The sequence below is a fragment of the Glycine soja genome, chromosome 4 (assembly GCF_004193775.1).
Source record: "Glycine soja cultivar W05 chromosome 4, ASM419377v2, whole genome shotgun sequence".
NCBI classification, from domain to species: Eukaryota; Viridiplantae; Streptophyta; class Magnoliopsida; order Fabales; family Fabaceae; genus Glycine; species Glycine soja.
Genome location: NC_041005.1, coordinates 51004744 through 51025249, shown reverse-complemented (window position 1 = coordinate 51025249; position 20506 = coordinate 51004744). Strand labels below are relative to the sequence as shown.

The window sequence follows — 20506 nt, the reverse complement described above, 5'->3', positions numbered from 1 at the left end:
TAGAATTGTGATAAACTTGTTGACATATCTCATCACTTATTGGAGCTAGTTGCATTTCTCTTCTGCCCCAAAATTACCCATGCATTATTCTAACAACGTCCTCACTCTCTCATCAGTTATATACCCTCAGGCCATCTTTCTAATTCCGACTCCAACGCATAAACACACTCTCTCTTTGTCTCTCTTCCTCGCCCTTTGACTTCCAAGATCACCATTTTTGCCTGAACCTCCTAATTATTAACTCTAGTTCGGTCTTTGGAAGGTTTGTCAAACTCACTCACCAGATTGTGTTCCATGTCATCACTACCTCATATATAACCAACCACCCATCTTCTCTCTTTCTTACAAGTTCTAAGCCTTTCATTTTATGTCTTCATGATTATATATTCTGATAGTGTGCACACACTTTGATGGATGTAGCATTTACTCCTTGGGTTGTTGTTCTGTGTGACAACAAAGATACTCGTTCAGATGGATGGCATCAAACATTTAACGTCTCCATTGGCATGCATCAACAAACACAGTAACAATTAATGATTATAAATTCTGTAGCCCCACCACCTGTGAGTTTCCCAACTCGATCAGAGTAACCATTCAATTCGATGTGTAATTGCCTAACTGGAATGCATGGAATTAACGCTGCCTATTTACAATTTTGCGCAAACATGTACTCATTTAAAATTTCAATACTCCTCTGTACTCTAATCCTTTTAAAGCAAAACATTCAATATGTACTATTAAAAACATTTAATATGGGCATAACCTACTTTTAAAAACTTTACATAAAATTAAAATTAACAACTACTCCTGCTCCTGCTACCTCATTTTCCTAAAGTATAAGTTAAAAGGAATCAAAGATAAAATTTCATAATTATTTTATGAAAAATAAGAAAAATTATTATATCTCTTAGTCAATAGAGCGCGCCTTAAACGACATACTTAGATAAAATTGAATAACCTCCCCAGGTCCCAACACCCCGAGTCGCGTATAATTATTATCACTTTATGTGAATATTGTTACGTAGAAACCAAGAAAAATAACAAATTATATTGATGATGATAAAATAGTCTTGTGATTTTCATTTTGGATAGAAATTGAATAACTTCCGCCGTACAGGGACACCAAATGGCAGTTGGGCGCCCCCACAAACGGATGAATGTTTAGGAAGTCAATGAGCTTTTATGTGTTACATACGCCAGCAGGTTTAGGTTTATTATTGTGTCATCACATATCATGGAAGAAGATACTACCTTACAAACCATTATTATACACAAGTAAATTTTTAGCTACAAACGTAAAAACAGATTTTCTCTCATTTATTAATGTTGCAGAGAAATCATCTAAGTTCAAAGAAAGCATTTATAGTGGGAGTCAAGTTGGTTTACCTTTAATTTTGTTATTCACATGCATGTTGTTGAGAGACTCGTCCATTTTTCAAACAAGGTGCTCAAGGTTTTATTTCATGTTTTCTTCGTTAAGCTCTATCTGTGTGAGTTTACTTATGAAAATTTTCACATTTTAAAAGAAAAATTAACATATATATATATATATATATATAAGTGTTTTTATTTGATTTGATGGGAAAAAATGGATCAAACGTAACAAGTAGAATAATAATTTATAGATGACATCAATGGAAGTGATATTACACAAAAAATGGAAAAGTGAATTAAGGAGTGGTCCTCCTTCTCTTGAACTTGAAGTCAGTATATTTGCCCAAGAGTGAGGGCGATTGATGAACACTGTAATCATCCATAACTTGCCCCCACTCACTTCATAAACAGCAAGAAAGGTTCTGGAAGTGGAATCTTACACAAGTTAAATGCATAGTACAAGTCTCTAGTATGACAAATCGTCGTGAAGATATGTATACTTTCTGATCGCGTAGTTTACTGGTTTTGATACTGAACTCTGAATACAATGAATATTTGTGGTGCCTGACACTACCCTAACATGTATTTTACAAACGGAAGGTCTCAACTCTCAAACGTGAAGAGAGTCTTCCAGAAAAGAATAAAAGAATAAAAGGATAGAAAATCCATGCACCAATAGATTATAGATGTATGTGGCTTTTATTTTCTGTTCAAGGTGGCATGGTATGTTCCCGGAGGGAGAAAGCATACACCTTTACACGGTTTTTTCCTTCAAATGTGAGCTTGTTTCAAAGTTCAAAAGCCAAAAATACTGAACAACAAACAGAGACAAGGAACTGTGCAATATGTTTGATTTAAGAAAAGAAAACATTCCATTTTTATTTGTTGTGTTCACTGATATTTAGTTAAACACCAAAAAAAAACTGTCTTAATTTTTTCGGCATCTGCAGAATGACTTGCAAGCACAACACACCAGCCACTAGACTAAAGCCTGAAATAAATGGGTTTAAAACGTTCAGGTATCATATGCAATTGTGGAAGATATCTTCACTTCTTCCCTTTCACTCCCTTTTCCGTATGAATGGATTGTATCCTCTCCACTGACATTAGCACGTTTAGTCCTTCAATTTTTTATCAATATAGTATAATATAATTTTATTATAAAGTGAAAGTTAAACAAAAAAAATAACGGTGAAATCTTAATATTTAAGATTTTTTTAAAAAAAAAATCACTTGAAAGCATATCATTCCCCGTTCCACTTCTTACCTTCATGGCTTCATCTTCTCCTCCTCCCACTAAAATAGACTAAAGTGATACATTGGACTATGATTTCATATCCAAACTCATTTTAGATTAAAGTGATACCTTCAAATGTGACTACATATTCAAATCATTTGTGTCAATAAATTTTTATTAATTTATTCTTTTCAATCTATCCCTTCTTAATTTTACTTATTAGGATGATTAATAATTTTGCATTAGGAAACAAACTCAGGAGATACATTAACTCACACACTAACTAAATCCTCTTGCTAAAGGAATGCTTAATAGTATTAAGTGTAAAACATGGTAAGCTTATTACGAAAATTAATTCCAGGTCCAAATGTAGCATAATCATTTGTGTTTATAATTACCAAAAAAATAATCAGTATGAAAACTTAGAGTAAATAGTGTAAAAAATCATTTATGTCTTAATATGAATTCTACATGGTTAATCTGAAGAACTCTACACTAAAACAAAAATTCATTATCATTAACAAAGTCTTATCTCATTAAAAGGTTATTACATGAATAGGGCTTTTTTAATCAATGTCCCAAAAATGCAGTAAAAAAAGATAATGTCCCAAAAAGTTTGACATTACCTAACATAAAACATTGTTAGAAATGGTTTTATATCTTAACATATGACATCGCAATATTTTAATCAAAATATTTAATGACAAATAAATAACACACACACACACACACACATATATATATATATATATATATATATATATATATATATATATATATATATATATATATATATACACCAAGACATTGCAGGCTTGATATTTCTCAAGTGGTATTAATCGATACTCTCGCAAGTACGAATATAGGTCATAAAAAGATTAACTCCAATGTTGCACTTACGCATTGGACTGATAATACTAACATTTCAATCAATTGAGAGAGGGGGGGATAACTTACTAGAAAATGAAATATAAATCTGAAATAAATCAATATGAAAAACAATCTCCTTGATTCCAATGAAAAAAATCAATCGAAACATTTCTATTCGTACAAAAGCCTAGTTACAAGTACATAATTACATTATCACTCATCCCCACAAAATATATTATGCGTGCAATTGGGCATACTAATAATCTAAATATTGTCTGAACTTAGGGAAGAATGAACTTTCAAAATTTGTACATTGACCTGAATCAACCAACATTATTACTTGCAAAGTGTTATAACTCAGTAACTCACAGTAGAGCGTTCAACGTCGTAGGGAAAAAGAATCTGCTGCCAAATGATGCCACGAAATATTTATGCAGTTATCTTCAACGCACAGAAACAAACATACCAGGCACCAGCAAGGCAAGCGAACAGGCCGATTCCAAAATCGTGCAAGTGCTAATAGATCTATCAATTTTGCAAAGACATTAGCAGAGGGATCTAAGAAAGCTCTTCCGCATTGAACTTGGTGTAAGCTTCCTGTTTTTAAGGTCAGAAGAATAAATATAAGAACGTGTAGAAGTGTTATTATTTTTTCAATAAAAATAATAGTTTAACTTTCATATACTGTCAGTATAAAACCTTCTACACTGACAACCAATTAAAGATCACATTGAAATGACTTTTAAATTAATTATTACAAAAGTTAACAATCTCACAACAAAATATCTATACATTCTAATTAAATTCTAAAAATAATTAGTGTCCACAAATTTGGTACCTTAAGAATGTCAAAAACCTTCTCCGCTGTGTATTTCTGTTCAAGAGTAGCCCCTTTCTGCTGGACTTTATCTGGGTGAATACATAAATTTGCTTTTCTATAAACTTTTTTAACTGCCGAAGAGGTAATCATATCTGTCAGAGAAACTGGCTGCCAACCACATTCTGGCCAAAGAACCTGCATATAAACTCAATGGTAAGACAGAGTCATGCAATAAAACAAATTGTTGTAAGATGGGAAAAAGTAAAAGCTTAATTGATTAACTATCATAGTTTTTTACCATCAAAGGAAATAAAAGAAATGAGAAAAGTCAATCGCCTTCCTGTTAAATAAGATCTTGGAGACAACTGGGGAGAGTTTTGGCAGAGCCTTCGCTTAACCAAAGGCATATATACTACACAAATTGTGAAATAGCCAAATCAATGGTACCTTTAATTTCAAATAGTAATTAATATATCTCGTGTGTGAGTTTAATTTCAAAATAGATTAAATTTCTATCCTCCTCACTAAAAGAATACAAGTTCTGGTTTATGTTAATTTATTTTTAAAAATACAAAAGAATTGAACATGAGGTTAGAAAATAAGTACAATTTTGTTCCACCAAGGAGAACTGAACAAAATATTTTGTGCAATTCTGTTTTATCTGCATGCCAAATGCTACTTTATAGGCAAATTTTGACATGTATGTATGGACTTTTCATAGCTTTCAGTCAACAACTCAACATATTCCATTTGGACCACCATGTTGTCATGTTGGTTCAAGCAAAATTACAAACAATTTAAACACTGAAAAAATAGACAGAAAATTTGATATGAGAAGAGTCGCAATACACAATGACTTATAAATAAAGTTCAAAAGTATTTCATCTATATATGGTACACTATTTCTCTGTTTTCCCCATATTAGTCGATTGTGTGCAATGGCAGGCAGCACTGTACTGCCATTACAACATGTCACGGGAAGACCCTGCTCCCCAGAATCCCATAGTGTCACACCTTGCTGTTGCAGCTGGAGCAACACGATTCACAGCCACTATCACAGCAGTTCATGGCCATGTCTCTGTTGGGCATTTAAATCTTTTTGGGGGGAGTGGGTACAATTGGAAATCTGAAACGTCATTTTACATGACTGCTTTCCCTCACATCCGTGCACCCCCGACGTGGAACCCTAGCCCCTGCTTCTAAGCAAAGACCTACTTCTCCAGCATCCTTTCCAACAGTGAACCGTGTTGCCAAGCTGTTTCCCCCCAATTTCCAGTGTCCCATCTCTATTCTCACTGGTTTTTAGTGTCTTCATCTCTAATTAAGACCCATCTCTTTCCAAGCTAATTTACCAGTGATTTCATCACTTTTCTGGCCTACCCACTACCATTTTGACCTTGTTCTGTTTCTGTCTTCTCTGTTCTGTCTTCAACCTCTCTAATAAGTCAGCTTCATCCACTCAGCCACATGGAACACCAGTTAGCATTGCCTCTGCCTTTGCATCACTTTCTTCTCGTGCAATGGTAAAGCCCATCGGAAATAACTTCAATATAGCTTGGCAATGGAATAGTTTAAAAGGAATCAACAATAGAAAGGTTGACATCAACCATAGAAAGGTTTTTACTGGTGACTTTTGTGGCAAAACCATGGTGGTATTACATGAGCAAAGAGACATAAAAAGGGAATGAGGGGAGACATTGTTGGCCGTAACAAGATTCCTTCCAAAAATGAAAACATTACTCAAAGAATCCCACCTGAAGAAGACAAATTTGATCAAGCCTCATGAAAAGGAGGAGGAGGAAGAGGTAGAAGTATATTCGAAGTGGGAAAAGACCTGCAACATCATGTGACTCCGTTGCCACTACCTAGAAAGCCAAAAATCTCTAGCCATAGATTTATTGTTGTTCAAAAATCTAAAAAACAGCCACCAAAGTAGGAAAGACTAAGGCAAACAAGCAAAAAAAGATGCTTGTGACAACGAGGCAAGAGCAAGAACAATTCTTAGAGATTCCTTTGAAGGAATGAAATTGTTTTTAATGCCGTGCGCTCAAAAACTACAAGTGAATGAATGGTCGACACTATTGGAAATTATAGCCCACATCTAAAGGTTTGAAGCTATCATAAGTGTAGAGTTTCTCTCCTTATAAAGGAGATAAGTACACAAAGGAACTATTGAAGAATCATGATCTAGAAAGAGAAAATTACGGTTGCTAAATTATGTCAGATGTGTAAACAGATAAGAAAAATAGAACCTTGATCAATTCTTAGTGAATTGTCCAACTGGCTCTATGTTTGTGAAGAGTGTTGAAGCATCTGCTTATGTGAAGACCAGAGAAAAGTTATTTAAGCTATTAGGTAGTCTTGTGGAGGAGGTTGGAGAAATCGAGGTTGTGCAAGTGGTTACTGACAATGGAAATAATTGTTTCAGATAAAAATTATTCCCTGGTATAATTTTAACAATTTTTATTCTTAATTATCCAGCTGTAGCATTTTTGGAGTCGGCCACCCCATGCCACTATTTGTGATTGACTACTATGGTTTTTCCATTTTTTAATACTGTTCACTGGCTGGATTTAATCGTTCTGTTCAAGATAGTTGTTAAGAATGCTAATCAATTACAGGACAAAAGAGGTATATTCAAAAGCCCTAGAGTGAAATGAAGTATTATCAATTGATAGTAATAATTGTAAAAGAGCAATACATATTGTAATGTTGATAGCAATGCCCGCATATTGCCTTCTTTCCCTGCAGCCCAGCGCTTTATCTGAACATCTGCAGTATCAGCAATTTTCTGCCAAAAAATAAAAAGTCATGCAAAGAAAATTTGACAAATAAAATAAAAACAAAAGAATTATGGATAACTATACCATGATTATCCTTGGAAATAATTCGCAATCTAAACAAAAACACTATAAATGCTTACCCGCCTCTCTTCTTGCTCCATCTTAGTTTGAAGGTCACGCTGGTTCATATCATTCACTGCTTTTAACTGAAAATATGACAGTCAAAAAAGTGAAAAAACTATCCCATGAGAGTTTATTTCTCAATAAAACCTCTAATATTAATGTCTAGAAGGAGCTAGGAAGACACCATATGTGCTTTTAAAGAAGTATGTGCAGAAATATCATATAGAGATCATTAAGCTAAAGACTTGACGTTGACACCATTTAGAAAACACAATATCACACAAAGAAAGAAGCCTTAAAAAGATGACATATAATTTGCAATGATTAGCTCCCTTCTCCTTATTAAAAGAAATAGAGACAAGATAATAATGCACACCGCTCGCTCTTGTGCTCTCTGATGACGTCCTAATCTTGCTTTTCGTCTTTCTTCAGTTTCCCCTTCAACCTCCTGGAATTCAGATGATGGGGAACCTTTTGCAACCAAAAGAATAAATGATTTGTCAACCACTTCACTGAAATAGGAATCGATAAATTTCAAAAACTTACCACCAAACATCAATGACAGGTCATCAAGGGATGTCATCACTGGAGATTTATTCATGCTTGCTGAGGATCTAGATGGCACTCTTGGTGACACCTCAGGTTTCTCTTTGTTCTTCATTTGGTTATCATACATATGATCCTAAGTAACACATCAGCCAAAAATAAAAATTGAATATAGTTTCTCAGCATTGCAAAATCATTCAAGCTCGTTATATATTAATAACAATTAAGATTTACCATAGTTGGAGTCCTTGACTTTGGCACGCTGCTTGATCGAGAGCCCATGCTGAAAAAGGATTCAAGATCATCCACGCCATTTGCCTGATTCACTCTCGCAGCTGGAACTCTTTTACCATTGTTCATCCTAGCCGCCAAGTTTTGTTTAGTCTCAGCGGCGTTAACATTGGCCTTTCTACTACTAGCATTAGTCTGTGCCCCACCCATGGCAAAGTCCTCAAGCTCATCTATTGTTGATACACTCGGCCTATTAACTGCACCCAAAACTACTCAATTCAGCCAATTATACATAAGAAAAATGAGGCCATTCATGTGTTGAAGCTCAAGCATTCAGAACAACCTTTACTCATTGGCTTGGGTGGAGACTTCAATGATGGGGACCCTCCTTTTGTCCCCTTAGAATTATTCGACTTACTAATCTGCTCCAGCGCGTTCAGGAATGATTCTGAAGATGCCGAGCTTGAAGCAGTTTCAAATATTAAAAACGGATCATCCTGAGACGCTGCCGCAGCAGGCTTGTTTGGAGTAACACTTGGCTTGTTCATCTCAACACTAAAGAATACAACAATTGACACATTAAAAGACTAACACAAAAATAGAACAATTGACACCAACCAATTCGAAATATGCAAATAGTAATGCAAGTAAATTTATAAGGAATTAAAGACAAAGTTTGGCTACCCATTATTTGAAACACCAAAGCCAGGGATCAAATAATCAAAAGCAGGTGTTTTTGTGTTTGGACTCTTAGCGTTGGTGTTTAACCCGCCAATCTTATCAAGCAGATCATCAACGCCGACACTCTTCTCATGCATTCCACCGAATATGTCATCCACATAAGATGACGCGGAAACCGGTTTGTTCGATCCGGAGAATATGGAATCGTAGTCGAACGAAGCGCCATTGGATTTGGCGTCTCCGCCAAAGATGTCGTCGAAACGCTGCGTTTTGTTGTCGGTGTTGCTGTTGTTGCTGCTGCTGAAAAAGCCGTAATCGAAATCGAAGGTGGAGTTTTGGTGAGACGGGGATCCGTTAAGGGGGGATTTGGAATTGGGGCGTGTTTGGGAATCAGCGACATTCGGAGGTCGCTTTGCCCTAGCCATTGGAGCGGATTTTCCTTGTGGTTTGAGACCGAACCTTTCGGTCAAAACGCCGAACTCGTCCATTGATGAATTTGAAGGAAACGGATCAATGCAGTGATGGAATTGAAACGGAACCGGGTGGAAAAGAAAGACAGAGAAGAAATGTAGGGAAATGGGATCTAAGGTTGAGAATGTCGGTTGCTTCCTTATATTTCTGCGTGTGAGAGACTTCAACATGAACAAGTGACCACTGCCACAATTTCCACGCGCTTATTGCCCTGTCATTTTTGCCTTTTGCTTTTTATTATTCATAATCATGGATCCACTTCGGTAAGCACATGTAAATTAATCGTATTTGGTTAAATTAACAATAGCTCAATTATTATTTGGTTAAATTAATAGTAGCTCAATTATTTGAAAATTTTGAAAGGCAAATGCTATTTTTTTACAGTTGAATTTATAATAAACTCCTGAATTATACTTAGGAGTATTTGTTTTGCTTTGAAATCAAATTTTAAATAAAAATACAACATTATATTCAAATCAATTTTTTTTGTTTGTTTTGATTCGATGGGATGATTTTTTAATTTTTAATATATTTTTTTATAATTTAAAATCTATAACTAAACTTATATGATTATTATGTTATATTATTTCAAAAAAATAATTATTTTTTAACATGTTTTAGTTAAAAATTATTGTTTTTACTTTTATTTAACATTAATATAAAATAATATTATTACTTTTTTGTAATATTATATTAATTTATACATCATTATTGTTTTTAACAATATTGATACATTCATTTTTAATAAACCAAAAGTAATAAATTAGTTAATATTAGTTATTAATTATCAGAATAAAAATCAATATAATTACAATATGTAATTTATTTGATTTAGTTTGATTTTTTATAATAAGATAAAAAACCAAAAAAAAATTATAGAAAATATGTGATTTTTTTAATTTTTTTTATTTTCGTTTAGGCAATTTTTAATTTTTTGTATCAATTTGATGATTTACAAATAATTTAATTCGATTTTAAAGACACTTAACTGTACTCCCTTCACAAAAGGCTTACAACATGACAACATATTCAACTTGCAATTACAAGAGCAAAATATCCATTTAATAAGTTTCTTTTTTTAATACATAATTCGGTATTTGTTTTTAGATTAAAAACCCCGATTATAAAGATTCTGAACAATGAACACAACAGCGGCATCACCTCTACCCAGCCACCATCAAACCGGCGCGAACCGAACTTCCATACACAGAAATACAAGATTAGGCCTTCGCTTATTCAGACTTGAGTCATCGCCCCCATCACGTTAGGGTTTGCAGACTGAATGATTTGCAAGTCTTGCTTTGTCCACGCAACAATGATTAAGCTTTGTTGAAGTCTTAGACTGTTATGCTTAGATTTCTAGTACGTTGTTTCTTTTGGCCTAAATTTTCAGCCGTTAAAATTCCATTTGCAGAGGGTCTGCATTTCATGATGTCACTTTGTTTTACTAGCTTATGTTATAGTAATATATAATTTAATAATGTTGTGCATGATACTAATGCATTAATTTTCTGCAAAAACATGATCAAATTAGTCATAGTTGTTGCGAGTATAAAATTGATTATATTATACAAAGTGAGATTTTAAGCCTTAATTAAGATAAAGGTTGGCTGAAAAAAACAAAACAATACCCATAGCCACTTGGGATCTTGAGAAGTGGCTTTGTTGTGGGATGTGGATAAGTCCCGGGTTAACAGTGAAGGTAATCAATTAGAACCATTAAAATGTGGGTTAAACCAAAATAACTTGCCTATTTCTCTTGGAATTACTCTTTTTCTTTTCTCACAACTTTTGCAGGAAGGTAAGTTCTAAGGGCTATTTCTGTATGACTTGCTGTAGTTAACCACTAAGCAATGTGTATCAGCTACTACTGGTTTAAACCTTAGTTCTTATTCTTTTTGAAAAAGCAGGCCTGTGCTATCTTAAAAGCTGTGGCAAATCTTGGGGCTAATTTGTGTCTTGTGGCTGCATCGGCTTGGGCTGTGCAGGTTTTCTTTGTGGACATGCTAGACATTGTAAATGATAATGTTGCTATTCCATAGATAGGGACATAGGAGAGGTTGGTAAACAAGAGGCCTAGAGTGTTAATATTTACTTACTCATTAGAAAAAACAAAAGACAATATCTTGCTATAAGGCCTTGGCTGTGTAAATGGTCCTTAGGATTGATATTTTTGTGGATAGTATAGAGATTAAATTATGTCAACCTATTGTGCTTAGCGAAGTTTCTTCTATGGATTTTGTGGCTAAAACTTGCTTTGTTCTTGTTGAAGGGGTATTCTGGTAGAGGCTCGAATCCATGTAAAAGCCACAATTTCAATTTCCAAGTATTTGATATCTGATTTTGTACTTTGGACTATCTGATTTTGTACTTTGGACTATCTTTCGAATCTTTTAATTTTAATTATTTCATTCAAGTTCAATTATTCCATTCAATTTTTCATTATACTTTCGATGGGGAAAAAGCATGAATTTTGTTATGTTTTTGAAAACTTCGTATTGAAAACTCCATTTTTACTAATAAATATCCAAATGAGAATTTTTACGGACGGATTTTGAATTGCAATCTCATTACGCTTTAACTTCCCTTAAATCCTGAAATGACTCATTTAAACATTAGGGGATGCATATCACTCGAGTTGTATGTTAACCTACGTTAAGCCAAACAAACGATGTAGGAAGTTCTTTTTTCGCTCGTGAGTTGCCAAATGCGGAAAAAAATTGCATGAACTCATTCGGCCAATGGTAATCTCAGACGACAGACGGGCAATGTAGCCATCTATTACAAATTCCTGTTCAGAGTTGTAAGATCCGTGCCGCAGTTAACCACTGGCGGTGACGGAGCTCTATGCCAATGCCACAATAGTGTCAATGGCTTACTTTAGCAGTGAACAAAATCCTGAAGCATTCAATATATTTAGAAGTTGGATCCATCTGAAGTTTAGATCCCTCGTAACTCGTTTTGGCATTATTTGATTTAGTAGAGAGAGCCACCTGTGAGAAAAAATGTCTGATCGGTTTTTAGTTAGAGGCACCTCTTTCAAAATTCAAATCATATCATTGAAATTGTACAGTGAAAAGTCATACAAACTTAAAACACTCTTCTTATAAGTTTTGCTACTAGGGTTATAAAACTAATGCTCCTGGGGAAAATTTTCTAAATGCGCCTTTATAGTAAGCATACATAGGCTTAAGCTCTTCCACTTTGCTTTTTAGTCCTGGAGTCACTTGTTGAAAGCGCTGACCCAGAGATCTTGTTAACCTCATACAGCAATGCAGCCGAGAACAGGAAACTGCATTTAGGCAACAAATATTAGAACATCAACAATGAGTTAATATGAAAATAAAAATAAAATAGATATTTTTATATTTTAAATACTGAAGGATGCACAGCTAGCCATCATGTTGCTGTGCTAGGATTTGATTTCTCATCTTTATAAGCCAGACCACGATAATGTCAATACTTTGGTATACTAGGCCATCACTGCTAATATATTGTTCACGAGGATCCTTTTTATTTCATTAAAATAACTATACCCTCTGAAATGGAAGCATCCTTCTGATTTTCTGCAAATTGCAAGCATATTAAGCTGCTAAAACCTATGAAGCAGACTCCAACAGAGACATGAACTGACAAACTCTCCAATTCAGCTAATGTAATAATATAGGACACACACACACATATATATAAGAAGCCTATCAAGTGAGAACTAGACCGACCCAAAGATAAAACAACTAAAGCTTAAGCTTTAATCCCACCAACAAAAAAATATTTTCTATTAATTTTTATAGAGCAAATAAGCTTTAGGCCTCACTCATTGTTGGGCCTGCCCTGAGTGAGAACTCTTTATTTTGAGAAATAAGAACAATAAAAATATGCTACTACTATTAAACCATATTTATTTTGAGACTAGAGGTGTCATTGGCTTTTGAGATGTGTCTTTTCTTCTTTTTCTTCTCCCTCCCTCTCTTTTTTAAATACTTCAGATACTACACTTTTTACTGAATTTCTTATTCGTACACAAGGCAAAAGAGGGTTGGGGGGAGCATACCATGTAGTGATGCAAACTCGGTGGACAGTGCTTGCAGCAATCAGAGCAACAGCTTCTGCAACAATGACTGCAAAATAATAATTTACAGTCTTCAATTTTCATAACCATAAAACACAATACTAGATGTTCATTAAATGTCACAACTCCTTTTAAAGAGTGAGTGACCTAGACAATAACATTAGCAGCTCTTCATCTGCATGTGCCAGTTGGATTGTTATTGTTAAAGACATAATATGAATGAAAAAAATCCAGTAGTCATACAGTTTCTTCTGTTACACACGTATGTACTCATTCAAATAATGTTTTCTGAACAGTCCAACTTACTATACTAAATTATGTGACTAATAATATGTATATTGCAGAGGTTTAGAAAAAGGATATCACAATTTATTACATGGTAATCCTCTTTGACGAAACTATGTCTTCTTTTTACTTCTTTATGAAGAATTAATATCTATCATTTTGCCTCTCTAAATAGACATGAAGAAATACAATCCCTCTGTACAATGCTGCATAATCTTGTTTGCCTTCTATACATATTGCAGAAAAATGTAGTCTGCATACGTAAAACTCTGACATGCAGAAAGCTCTCCACGAAATAACAAGCTTGGACTATTTTTACAATAAGAGGTAAACTTCTAATGACAGCTAGACAAAGGAAAGCATATTCATAACTGCCTAAAAACACAGGCCTAGTGCTGGTAAAGAAGCATAAAAAACTTGTGGAAACTTATGGTACTGATGCACAAAGGACAGTACAGTAAGTCACTAACAAATAACTGCCTTAACCTTAAGTGGTATGTTTCAAAGTTTAACATCACAAGATTGGAAAGTTACAAACAATACTCGTTCTGTTAAACTTGTTTTTAGTTCCCTAATTATAAAACATTACAATTTGTCATCAGCATTCAAAATCAATGTGTACTTACCAGCTCCCCAACCAGTTCTTGCACCAATTGTTTCCTGAAAATTTCCAATGAACTGCAATCACAGATGTAAATACCTTAAATTACCTTGAAAGATTTAGCTTTGATGGAATTCTTGGAAGTATTATATGAGTAAAAGATAATCAAAAGAAGACTACATAGATTAAGTATAAGAATTCACATATATCTCGTTAAAATAAGTCACCTCAGTCCATCTAGCACTAGTTTAAACAAAAGATTCTTTGTTTTTCTCAAGGTAGAAGGATCATATAAATGAGTGACCAGGGAATCAATATATATGAACATTAACCAATAACTACAGACTACAAAGTGATAAAAAATAGGGTTTTTCTCAGTCTTCCAAAAATCTTCTGGCTTCATTTTACAGAAATGGCACTTGTCATTAGAATCACGAAGAATCATGCATTGCACAATTTCATGCCTTCTATAAAAATATGTTTATAGACTGTAATATAAGTCCAAATAACCAAACACTAGTATCAAAACGGCTGTAATGAAAAAGAAAAAGTGATAGGCATTCTTCATTTTCTGATGACATAACAAATATTTTTCCTTCCTTCTATTCTATCATTGACTATTATCGGCATATACAACTTCAAAGCTGAGAAAGAAGTCAAGAGATGGATTCAGAACTCACAGTTAGGAGCACAAGAAATAGGAGAGAGCTAACGAACCCTCCAAGTATAGTGTATAATTCTGATGATGCTAGTTTCCCTCGGTACATTTCTTGAAGTGAGAGAATGACTGTGAAGAGAAGAAAGGAATATAGCATGGAACTCCCAGACCCCGCCATGGCCTTCTCATTGCAAGTTCAGCAATCGTGAACACAGAAACAATTGTGAGAATAACAGGAAAAAAATACTATCATCCATCACTGAGTTGCAAGCTGAAACAGCACTTAAGTATATAAAGCACATTATACCAAAATTACAACATATGCTTGCCGTGGATCCAAGCAGCCACAGATCTCTAGTGGCTACAAGTATAATCCAATAAAACATATTTTGATTAAAAAAATCCACTTAAATGTTTTCATCCATGACATGAAAACGCTCTTTACAGTGCAATACGGCAAGCTTCTCTTCACGAAAAACAGGAATAGCAAGTAAGTCAGGCTTGATAAGTTTCAAACTAGTAAACCACCAATTTTATTCTTGAATTATTACTCACTCTATTAAGTAGTCCTTACAGCATAAAAATTACTTGAATAGTCCTAAAACTATGAGAAATCATGCTAAGTACTATGTAGTCCCCAAAATATTAAAAACCCTTCAAATTGGTTCCTAAAATTTACTGTACAAATCAGCTAGACTAAAGTGACGGATATTCAATATTTATAAGTAGCTAAGCTACGAAGTTCGCGAAAAACTAAATGTCAACAACTAAAGCTCGATGAATCCAACAATGTTATGAAGGCACACCGATCCCAAGGGTAAATATAACAACTGACCAAAAACCCTAACTCCAAGCTACGCGAGCCGAATTTCATCAAATATAAACAACAATTCGCCCTACAAACAAGCACAACAGAAGCATCGGGGAATTCGAGATCAAATCCATCAATTTAATTCCCTCTAACTCTCGCATTTTCACAGAAAACAAGGAAAGAATAAGAGAAGTGAAGAAATAGAAAAACAAAGGAGCATACCTCAGATCGGAAGCAGCGGTTTCAGTTCAGATCTCGAGCAACACGCGATCGTCGTTTTAATAAACGCACGAGTCAAATACCGGAGGGCAATTTGGGAATCCAATCCTTGATAAATATTCAGTAGTGTTTGTTTTTTTCCACAAAAATACTTTTAGGATTTTTTATAAATAAGATTAGTTTTAAAAATCATTGAACATTTAATTTTATTTAATAAATTTTATTTATTATAAATATTTTTAAATTTTAACTTTTAATCTAATTTAATTTAATAATCTTTTTATATACTATTCATGCAAAGTATAAATATATATTGACGGTCAATTAGTTCAAATGAAATTAGATTTGATACTTCATAAAAAAAAAAGTAATGTTATTAGATACCAAAAATCTTTAGGAAAGTGAATACGAAAAAATAAAAATTCATAACCATACGTGATGGGTCCTGTAAATTTTCACGAATTTGGATTCACACACTACAACATTTTTTAAAGATATGATTAGTTAAAATTTTTTACGAAAATTAATTAATAACATAATTATGATACTTCTCATCATTAACAAAAAGAAGTATAAATGTGTGAGACTATTTATTTTCTCAAGCCTTCACTTTTTCTCACATTTTGTATGGAACATTTAACAAGTTGTATCCACTTACATAGACCAATTATATATATAATTAATATTACATTTTTTGAAATCTAAATATATAAGGAAGGGTCAAGTTATTCAAATATTTAAAAATTTATTATTTAACATTTATTTTTTTCAAAATCTAATAATTAATTATTTATTGTAATAATTAAATTTCAAGAAAATAAATAATGAGAATCAAAAGTAAAAAAGAGTTATTCTTGGAATAACTTATCTCTTGGAGTTACCAACCAGATCTTGTTGGTTTGGGTAATAAACATGCTCAAACCATTTCAAAATATGTGTTTAGATAATCTAAAGTCTTGATGATTAACTGAGTCTTCCTATCGAAAAACAACTTTTATAAAAACAGGTAGGTGTACTATTAGTTAATAACAACTTTAATATTTCATTTATCACATAACGAGAGAAAGAACTTTGCTTTTTTTTTTTTAAGGATCACCAAATTAAATGATATTTTTGTTGTAATTTTTGTCTCTTATTTATTTTTAAGACCATGATATCATGTGATCTGAGTAGTTAATCTCACCTAATAGGATAAGATTTTCTTCTTGCATTCTCCTTTTAAATCACACACTTATATAATCAACTATTGTTATGATTAAAAAATATTTGTTTGTTGTCTTTTAAGGATTGCTTAAGTGTAAATCATTTAATGTTGCTTAAAAGACTATACTATTGAAATAAGATGTGTAATGTAACATTGTGAAAATCAATTAACAAAAAATAAACAACTCAAAATATTGCTTAAATTTAACTAATTGGAGATGAAGACCCTCTAGGTTAGAAACTCATGCTAAAATACCAGTGATGGTATTAGTTAGTCTGAAAAAGTAAAGTGCATATGAAACGACGACGTTTGAGAGTAATTTGTTTAGTGTGTTACCTCGCGCTGAGTTACTTACTCTGCTTATCACCGTCCGGCGATGGAACCGCCGGAGTGCCCGGTGTGTCTTCAATCCTTCGACGAGCGCGACGCAATTCATCGTGTCTTATCATGTGGTCACTCCGTCTGCCAAACTTGCCTCGCGGAGCTTCCGCAGCCGTACCCAGACATTATTCGGTTCCCCACGTGCACCCAGCTCGTGAAGTATCCTTCTCATTTCTCAACAAGGCCCTTCCTCTCTTCCCAAAAACATCGACCTCCTCAGACTCTCCCTCCAACACTCCCCTTCTTCCTCCTCCGGTCATTCCATAAAACTGAATCAAAAGTCCACAATCAATTCTGGTTACGATCCCCCTCCGTTCTGGTCCCCTGAGTTTTACGCTGCATGGAAGGATTGGATTCTCCCGCACTACGCCGTTTCAACCGGTGATGTTGGTGTTCGCCGGTTCAGTTCAATATCTTCGTCCAAGGGTAGGATTTGCTTCGGAGTTAACCGCAGCGTGAGTCTGGCTCCTATTGTTTGTTGCTCTTCTCGGGATCATTCCAAGTTTAGGTTTAGTTATGTTGCATGGGTGATTAAGTGTTTGGAGGGGTTGAGCGAGGGTGCGAGGGGGGAGTTGGCGTTGATTCTAGAAGCTTCCGTGAGGCAGGGGAGGGTGTGTGGGGGTTTATGGGTTGTGGGGTGAAGGGGTGGAGGGGACTCTGCATATGGTGTGTGAGAGGCAAAGATGTAATTTTTTGGACCAGTTTGGTGAATTGGGAAACGGGTTTGTTGGTGTAAGTGAAGGTGGTTTGGAGAGTTGGATAAAGGTGGGATTTTTAGTTTTTTAATGATTGGGAAGGGTATATGTGAAGCTGTGCTTGCTTTCCATCTGGAGGGTTTGGTTGCTGGCTGTTTGGGGCTTTCTTGTTTCTCTTTTGATGAGCTTGGTGGAATTTGTGTTGATTTGAATGAGGCATTGATGATGGGAAGGAAGTTAGTGAATGCTGTTTCCACTAAACACGAAGAAGAAGCAACGTGTAAGGATTGCTTGGAAAATGAGGTTTTTGCAAGCCCTGAGGTTTTGTATGAATTATTGCACAAGAGGGGCACTTCTCTGGATAGTGGGCATTCGAGATATCCAATTGGATATGGCTCGGATGTATGGTCATTGGCTTGTGTACTTCTGCGGCTTCTTATTGGAAGTGCGCTGCCTCGGAATACCTTAAAAATGAAGGAAGAGAATGACGGTGATATCTCAGCTAGTTACGTGTGTTGGGTGGAGAAAGTTAGTTCTGTTATGGAAGACAAACTAGGCTCTGAATATCTGTCACTGAGGAAGATTCTTTGTAAATGTTTGGATGTTAATCCAGGAAACCTCAATTTGGTGGATGTAAGGAAATGCATTCAGGATATGCTAGTCAAACCTCAATTTGATTTTCTGGGCAACTTGATAAGTAGGGACAGCACTTGTCACTGCTTGGTTCTAGGGGAGTTGTGTTTGTTGCCTAAGCAAAGTTCTAATGGACCGATTGAACATGAGTTGCAGGAGAAAGAAAGTGACAGTCAACCAAATTTTCTTCAAAATGGCAAAGACAAATCTGATGAAGACTTTGCTGCTGGCTCACCTAAGGGAATGACTGAACACAAAGATCTGCGGGGAAAAAGTAAGAAGTCATAAAATAGAAAAAAATATAAAAGTCGTAAAATGATTTATGACTCTCAACTCAAAAGTTGTGAGATATTTTATTATTTATCTGGATATTTATTTAAATTTTACCCTTATTTAATAATTTAGTAAAAGAATTACCCCTAAAAGGATCGTTTCCCAAAAAGAAGATGAAGCAATTGTACCGAGTGAGTTGAAATGAAATGTTTTTCGCCTAACTATTATTATTATTATTTTATATCATACAAGTGTAAAATATATACACTTCGTGTCTCGACTAGACTTTGGAATTTAATTGTATGCATAGTTTTTTTTTTTTGACATAGTGATTTGTTTTACAAAATGCAACTATAGTTAGAAGTTAACAACAAATGGTGTAGTGATTTTTAATAATTGGGGATAAAAATATAAAAAAGATGAGTTATTCCTTTTATAATAGTTATAAATAAGAGATATATTAAAATTTAAATCTTATATAATATTTTATAGTTTATATATGATTAATATTTAATCCTTTATTTTTTTCAATTTATTCATCTTTTTTAAAAAAATATTTTCATCCTTTATCTTTTAAAATTGATTCAAAACCATCCTAACCTTTATCCATTAACACTATAATCACTGCACAACTCATGATTTTATTGTTAAGGCACTTGGTACAATCATTAATTATTTGTGCACACTTATGATCATTGATATTTGTATATTTCGAATGACTAATGATACCCGTGTCACTCCCAAGTCACTCCCTGTAAAAGAAAAATATTGATATCCCTCTAGAGTAGAATATTATTTGGGCCTCATGCATTTCTCATTCATTTAGAAAAATTATATGTTTTAAGATTGCATTTTTATCATGCATCTTCATTTGTATGCATGTACGATTATATTTTGTTTTATTTTTTATAAATGATGTTTTTCCTCACTCATTCTTGTTTTTTTTGTGTGTGTGAATAATTTTACGTGTAAATAAATGGAAAAGTAAACCCTACACCACCCTTTTTATCGCCATCATCTATACGTTAAATTTTTGAACACTAATTGGAGTACGGATTCATTTAGTCACATTCCAAGGGCATGCATCTTTTGTCATTACATCTACCGTTTAGAATGAGTCACCATTTTCACACCCTTGTGCAACTTTTGGAACCCAGTCCTCTCTTTTCAAGTTTTTTATCCAAATGTGTAAGGAAAAAAAAATAGGAAAGTTATGGAAGGAAAAGTTGTAATAAAACAAGACACTCTTTTTTTCTCTTCTTATGTAGTAGACAGAATACTGAGAATATGATTACCAAAGAACTAGCTTTATGCTTCGAAATCTCTATATGTGTAATATTAAGTTATCATCTTATATATATCTTTGAGCGTGGCTATTTTCTCTTAGAATAAATCTTTTCTAAATCTTATTGTATGTGCTCATGAAGTTTTAAAAAGTATTCATTATAGAATTAATTAGAATAGATAACAATCAATAAAATGTCAACTTAAGAAAAATTAACATTATAGGTTGAGTTGTCAACTCGTATTAGTGTGACCCA

General features: G+C 34.0%; 3 protein-coding genes across 6 annotated transcripts; 1 reads left to right on the top strand and 2 right to left on the bottom strand.

Annotated features, from left to right (window-relative positions):
* Nucleotides 1–3593: 3593 nt before the first annotated feature.
* On the bottom strand, nt 3594–9335 carry LOC114410390 (auxilin-related protein 1-like). 3 transcript variants are annotated; one of them, XM_028374321.1, is made up of 9 exons: nt 8669–9333; nt 8328–8539; nt 7988–8253; nt 7754–7889; nt 7584–7678; nt 7225–7290; nt 7003–7092; nt 4320–4496; nt 3594–4078 (listed from the first exon to the last, which is right to left on the bottom strand). In XM_028374321.1, the coding sequence occupies exons 1-9, from the start codon at nt 9304–9306 to the stop codon at nt 4040–4042; spliced, it is 1719 nt and encodes a 572-aa protein (XP_028230122.1). In that variant the 5' UTR covers nt 9307–9333; the 3' UTR covers nt 3594–4039. The 3 variants fall into 3 exon arrangements, with proteins under 3 accessions (XP_028230122.1, XP_028230123.1, XP_028230124.1); XM_028374322.1 differs by having other exon boundaries at nt 7988–8241; nt 8669–9332; XM_028374323.1 differs by lacking the exon at nt 3594–4078 and adding an exon at nt 4600–4713 and having other exon boundaries at nt 4380–4496; nt 8669–9335.
* Nucleotides 9336–12173: 2838 nt separating this feature from the next.
* LOC114410388 (protein KRTCAP2 homolog) lies at nt 12174–15911 on the bottom strand. Of its 2 annotated transcripts, XM_028374319.1 has the most exons (6): nt 15783–15805; nt 15585–15645; nt 14772–14930; nt 14117–14168; nt 13188–13254; nt 12174–12428 (listed from the first exon to the last, which is right to left on the bottom strand). In XM_028374319.1, the coding sequence occupies exons 2-6, from the start codon at nt 15621–15623 to the stop codon at nt 12326–12328; spliced, it is 420 nt and encodes a 139-aa protein (XP_028230120.1). In that variant the 5' UTR covers nt 15624–15645; nt 15783–15805; the 3' UTR covers nt 12174–12325. The 2 variants fall into 2 exon arrangements, with proteins under 2 accessions (XP_028230120.1, XP_028230121.1); XM_028374320.1 differs by lacking the exon at nt 15585–15645 and having other exon boundaries at nt 15783–15911.
* A 1448-nt stretch (nt 15912–17359) lies between these two features.
* On the top strand, nt 17360–18980 carry LOC114410920. The gene is made up of 3 exons (XM_028374817.1): nt 17360–17619; nt 17712–17819; nt 18107–18980. Exons 1-3 carry the CDS (start codon nt 17360–17362, stop codon nt 18978–18980), a joined length of 1242 nt encoding a protein of 413 aa, XP_028230618.1.
* Nucleotides 18981–20506: the final 1526 nt, after the last annotated feature.

Coding starts and splice junctions, on each gene's coding strand:
- LOC114410390 (XM_028374321.1), bottom strand. CDS start 9,306: ATGTTGAAGTCTCTCACACGCAGAAATATAAGGAAGCAACCGACATTC. Junction 8,254..8,327: donor ACCCAAGCCAATGAGTAAAG/GTTGTTCTGAAT, acceptor TGAATTGAGTAG/TTTTGGGTGCAGTTAATAGG. Junction 7,679..7,753: donor CCTGTCATTGATGTTTGGTG/GTAAGTTTTTGA, acceptor TGGTTGCAAAAG/GTTCCCCATCATCTGAATTC.
- LOC114410388 (XM_028374319.1), bottom strand. CDS start 15,623: ATGAAATTCGGCTCGCGTAGCTTGGAGTTAGGGTTTTTG. Junction 14,931..15,584: donor GCTTGGAGTTAGGGTTTTTG/GTCAGTTGTTAT, acceptor TGCAATGAGAAG/GCCATGGCGGGGTCTGGGAG. Junction 12,429..13,187: donor CGAGTTTGCATCACTACATG/GTATGCTCCCCC, acceptor GCCTAAATGCAG/TTTCCTGTTCTCGGCTGCAT.
- LOC114410920 (XM_028374817.1), top strand. CDS start 17,360: ATGGAACCGCCGGAGTGCCCGGTGTGTCTTCAATCCTTCGACGAGCGC. Junction 17,620..17,711: donor CTCCCCTTCTTCCTCCTCCG/GTCATTCCATAA, acceptor GCTGCATGGAAG/GATTGGATTCTCCCGCACTA. Junction 17,820..18,106: donor GCTTCGGAGTTAACCGCAGC/GTGAGTCTGGCT, acceptor GTGTAAGTGAAG/GTGGTTTGGAGAGTTGGATA.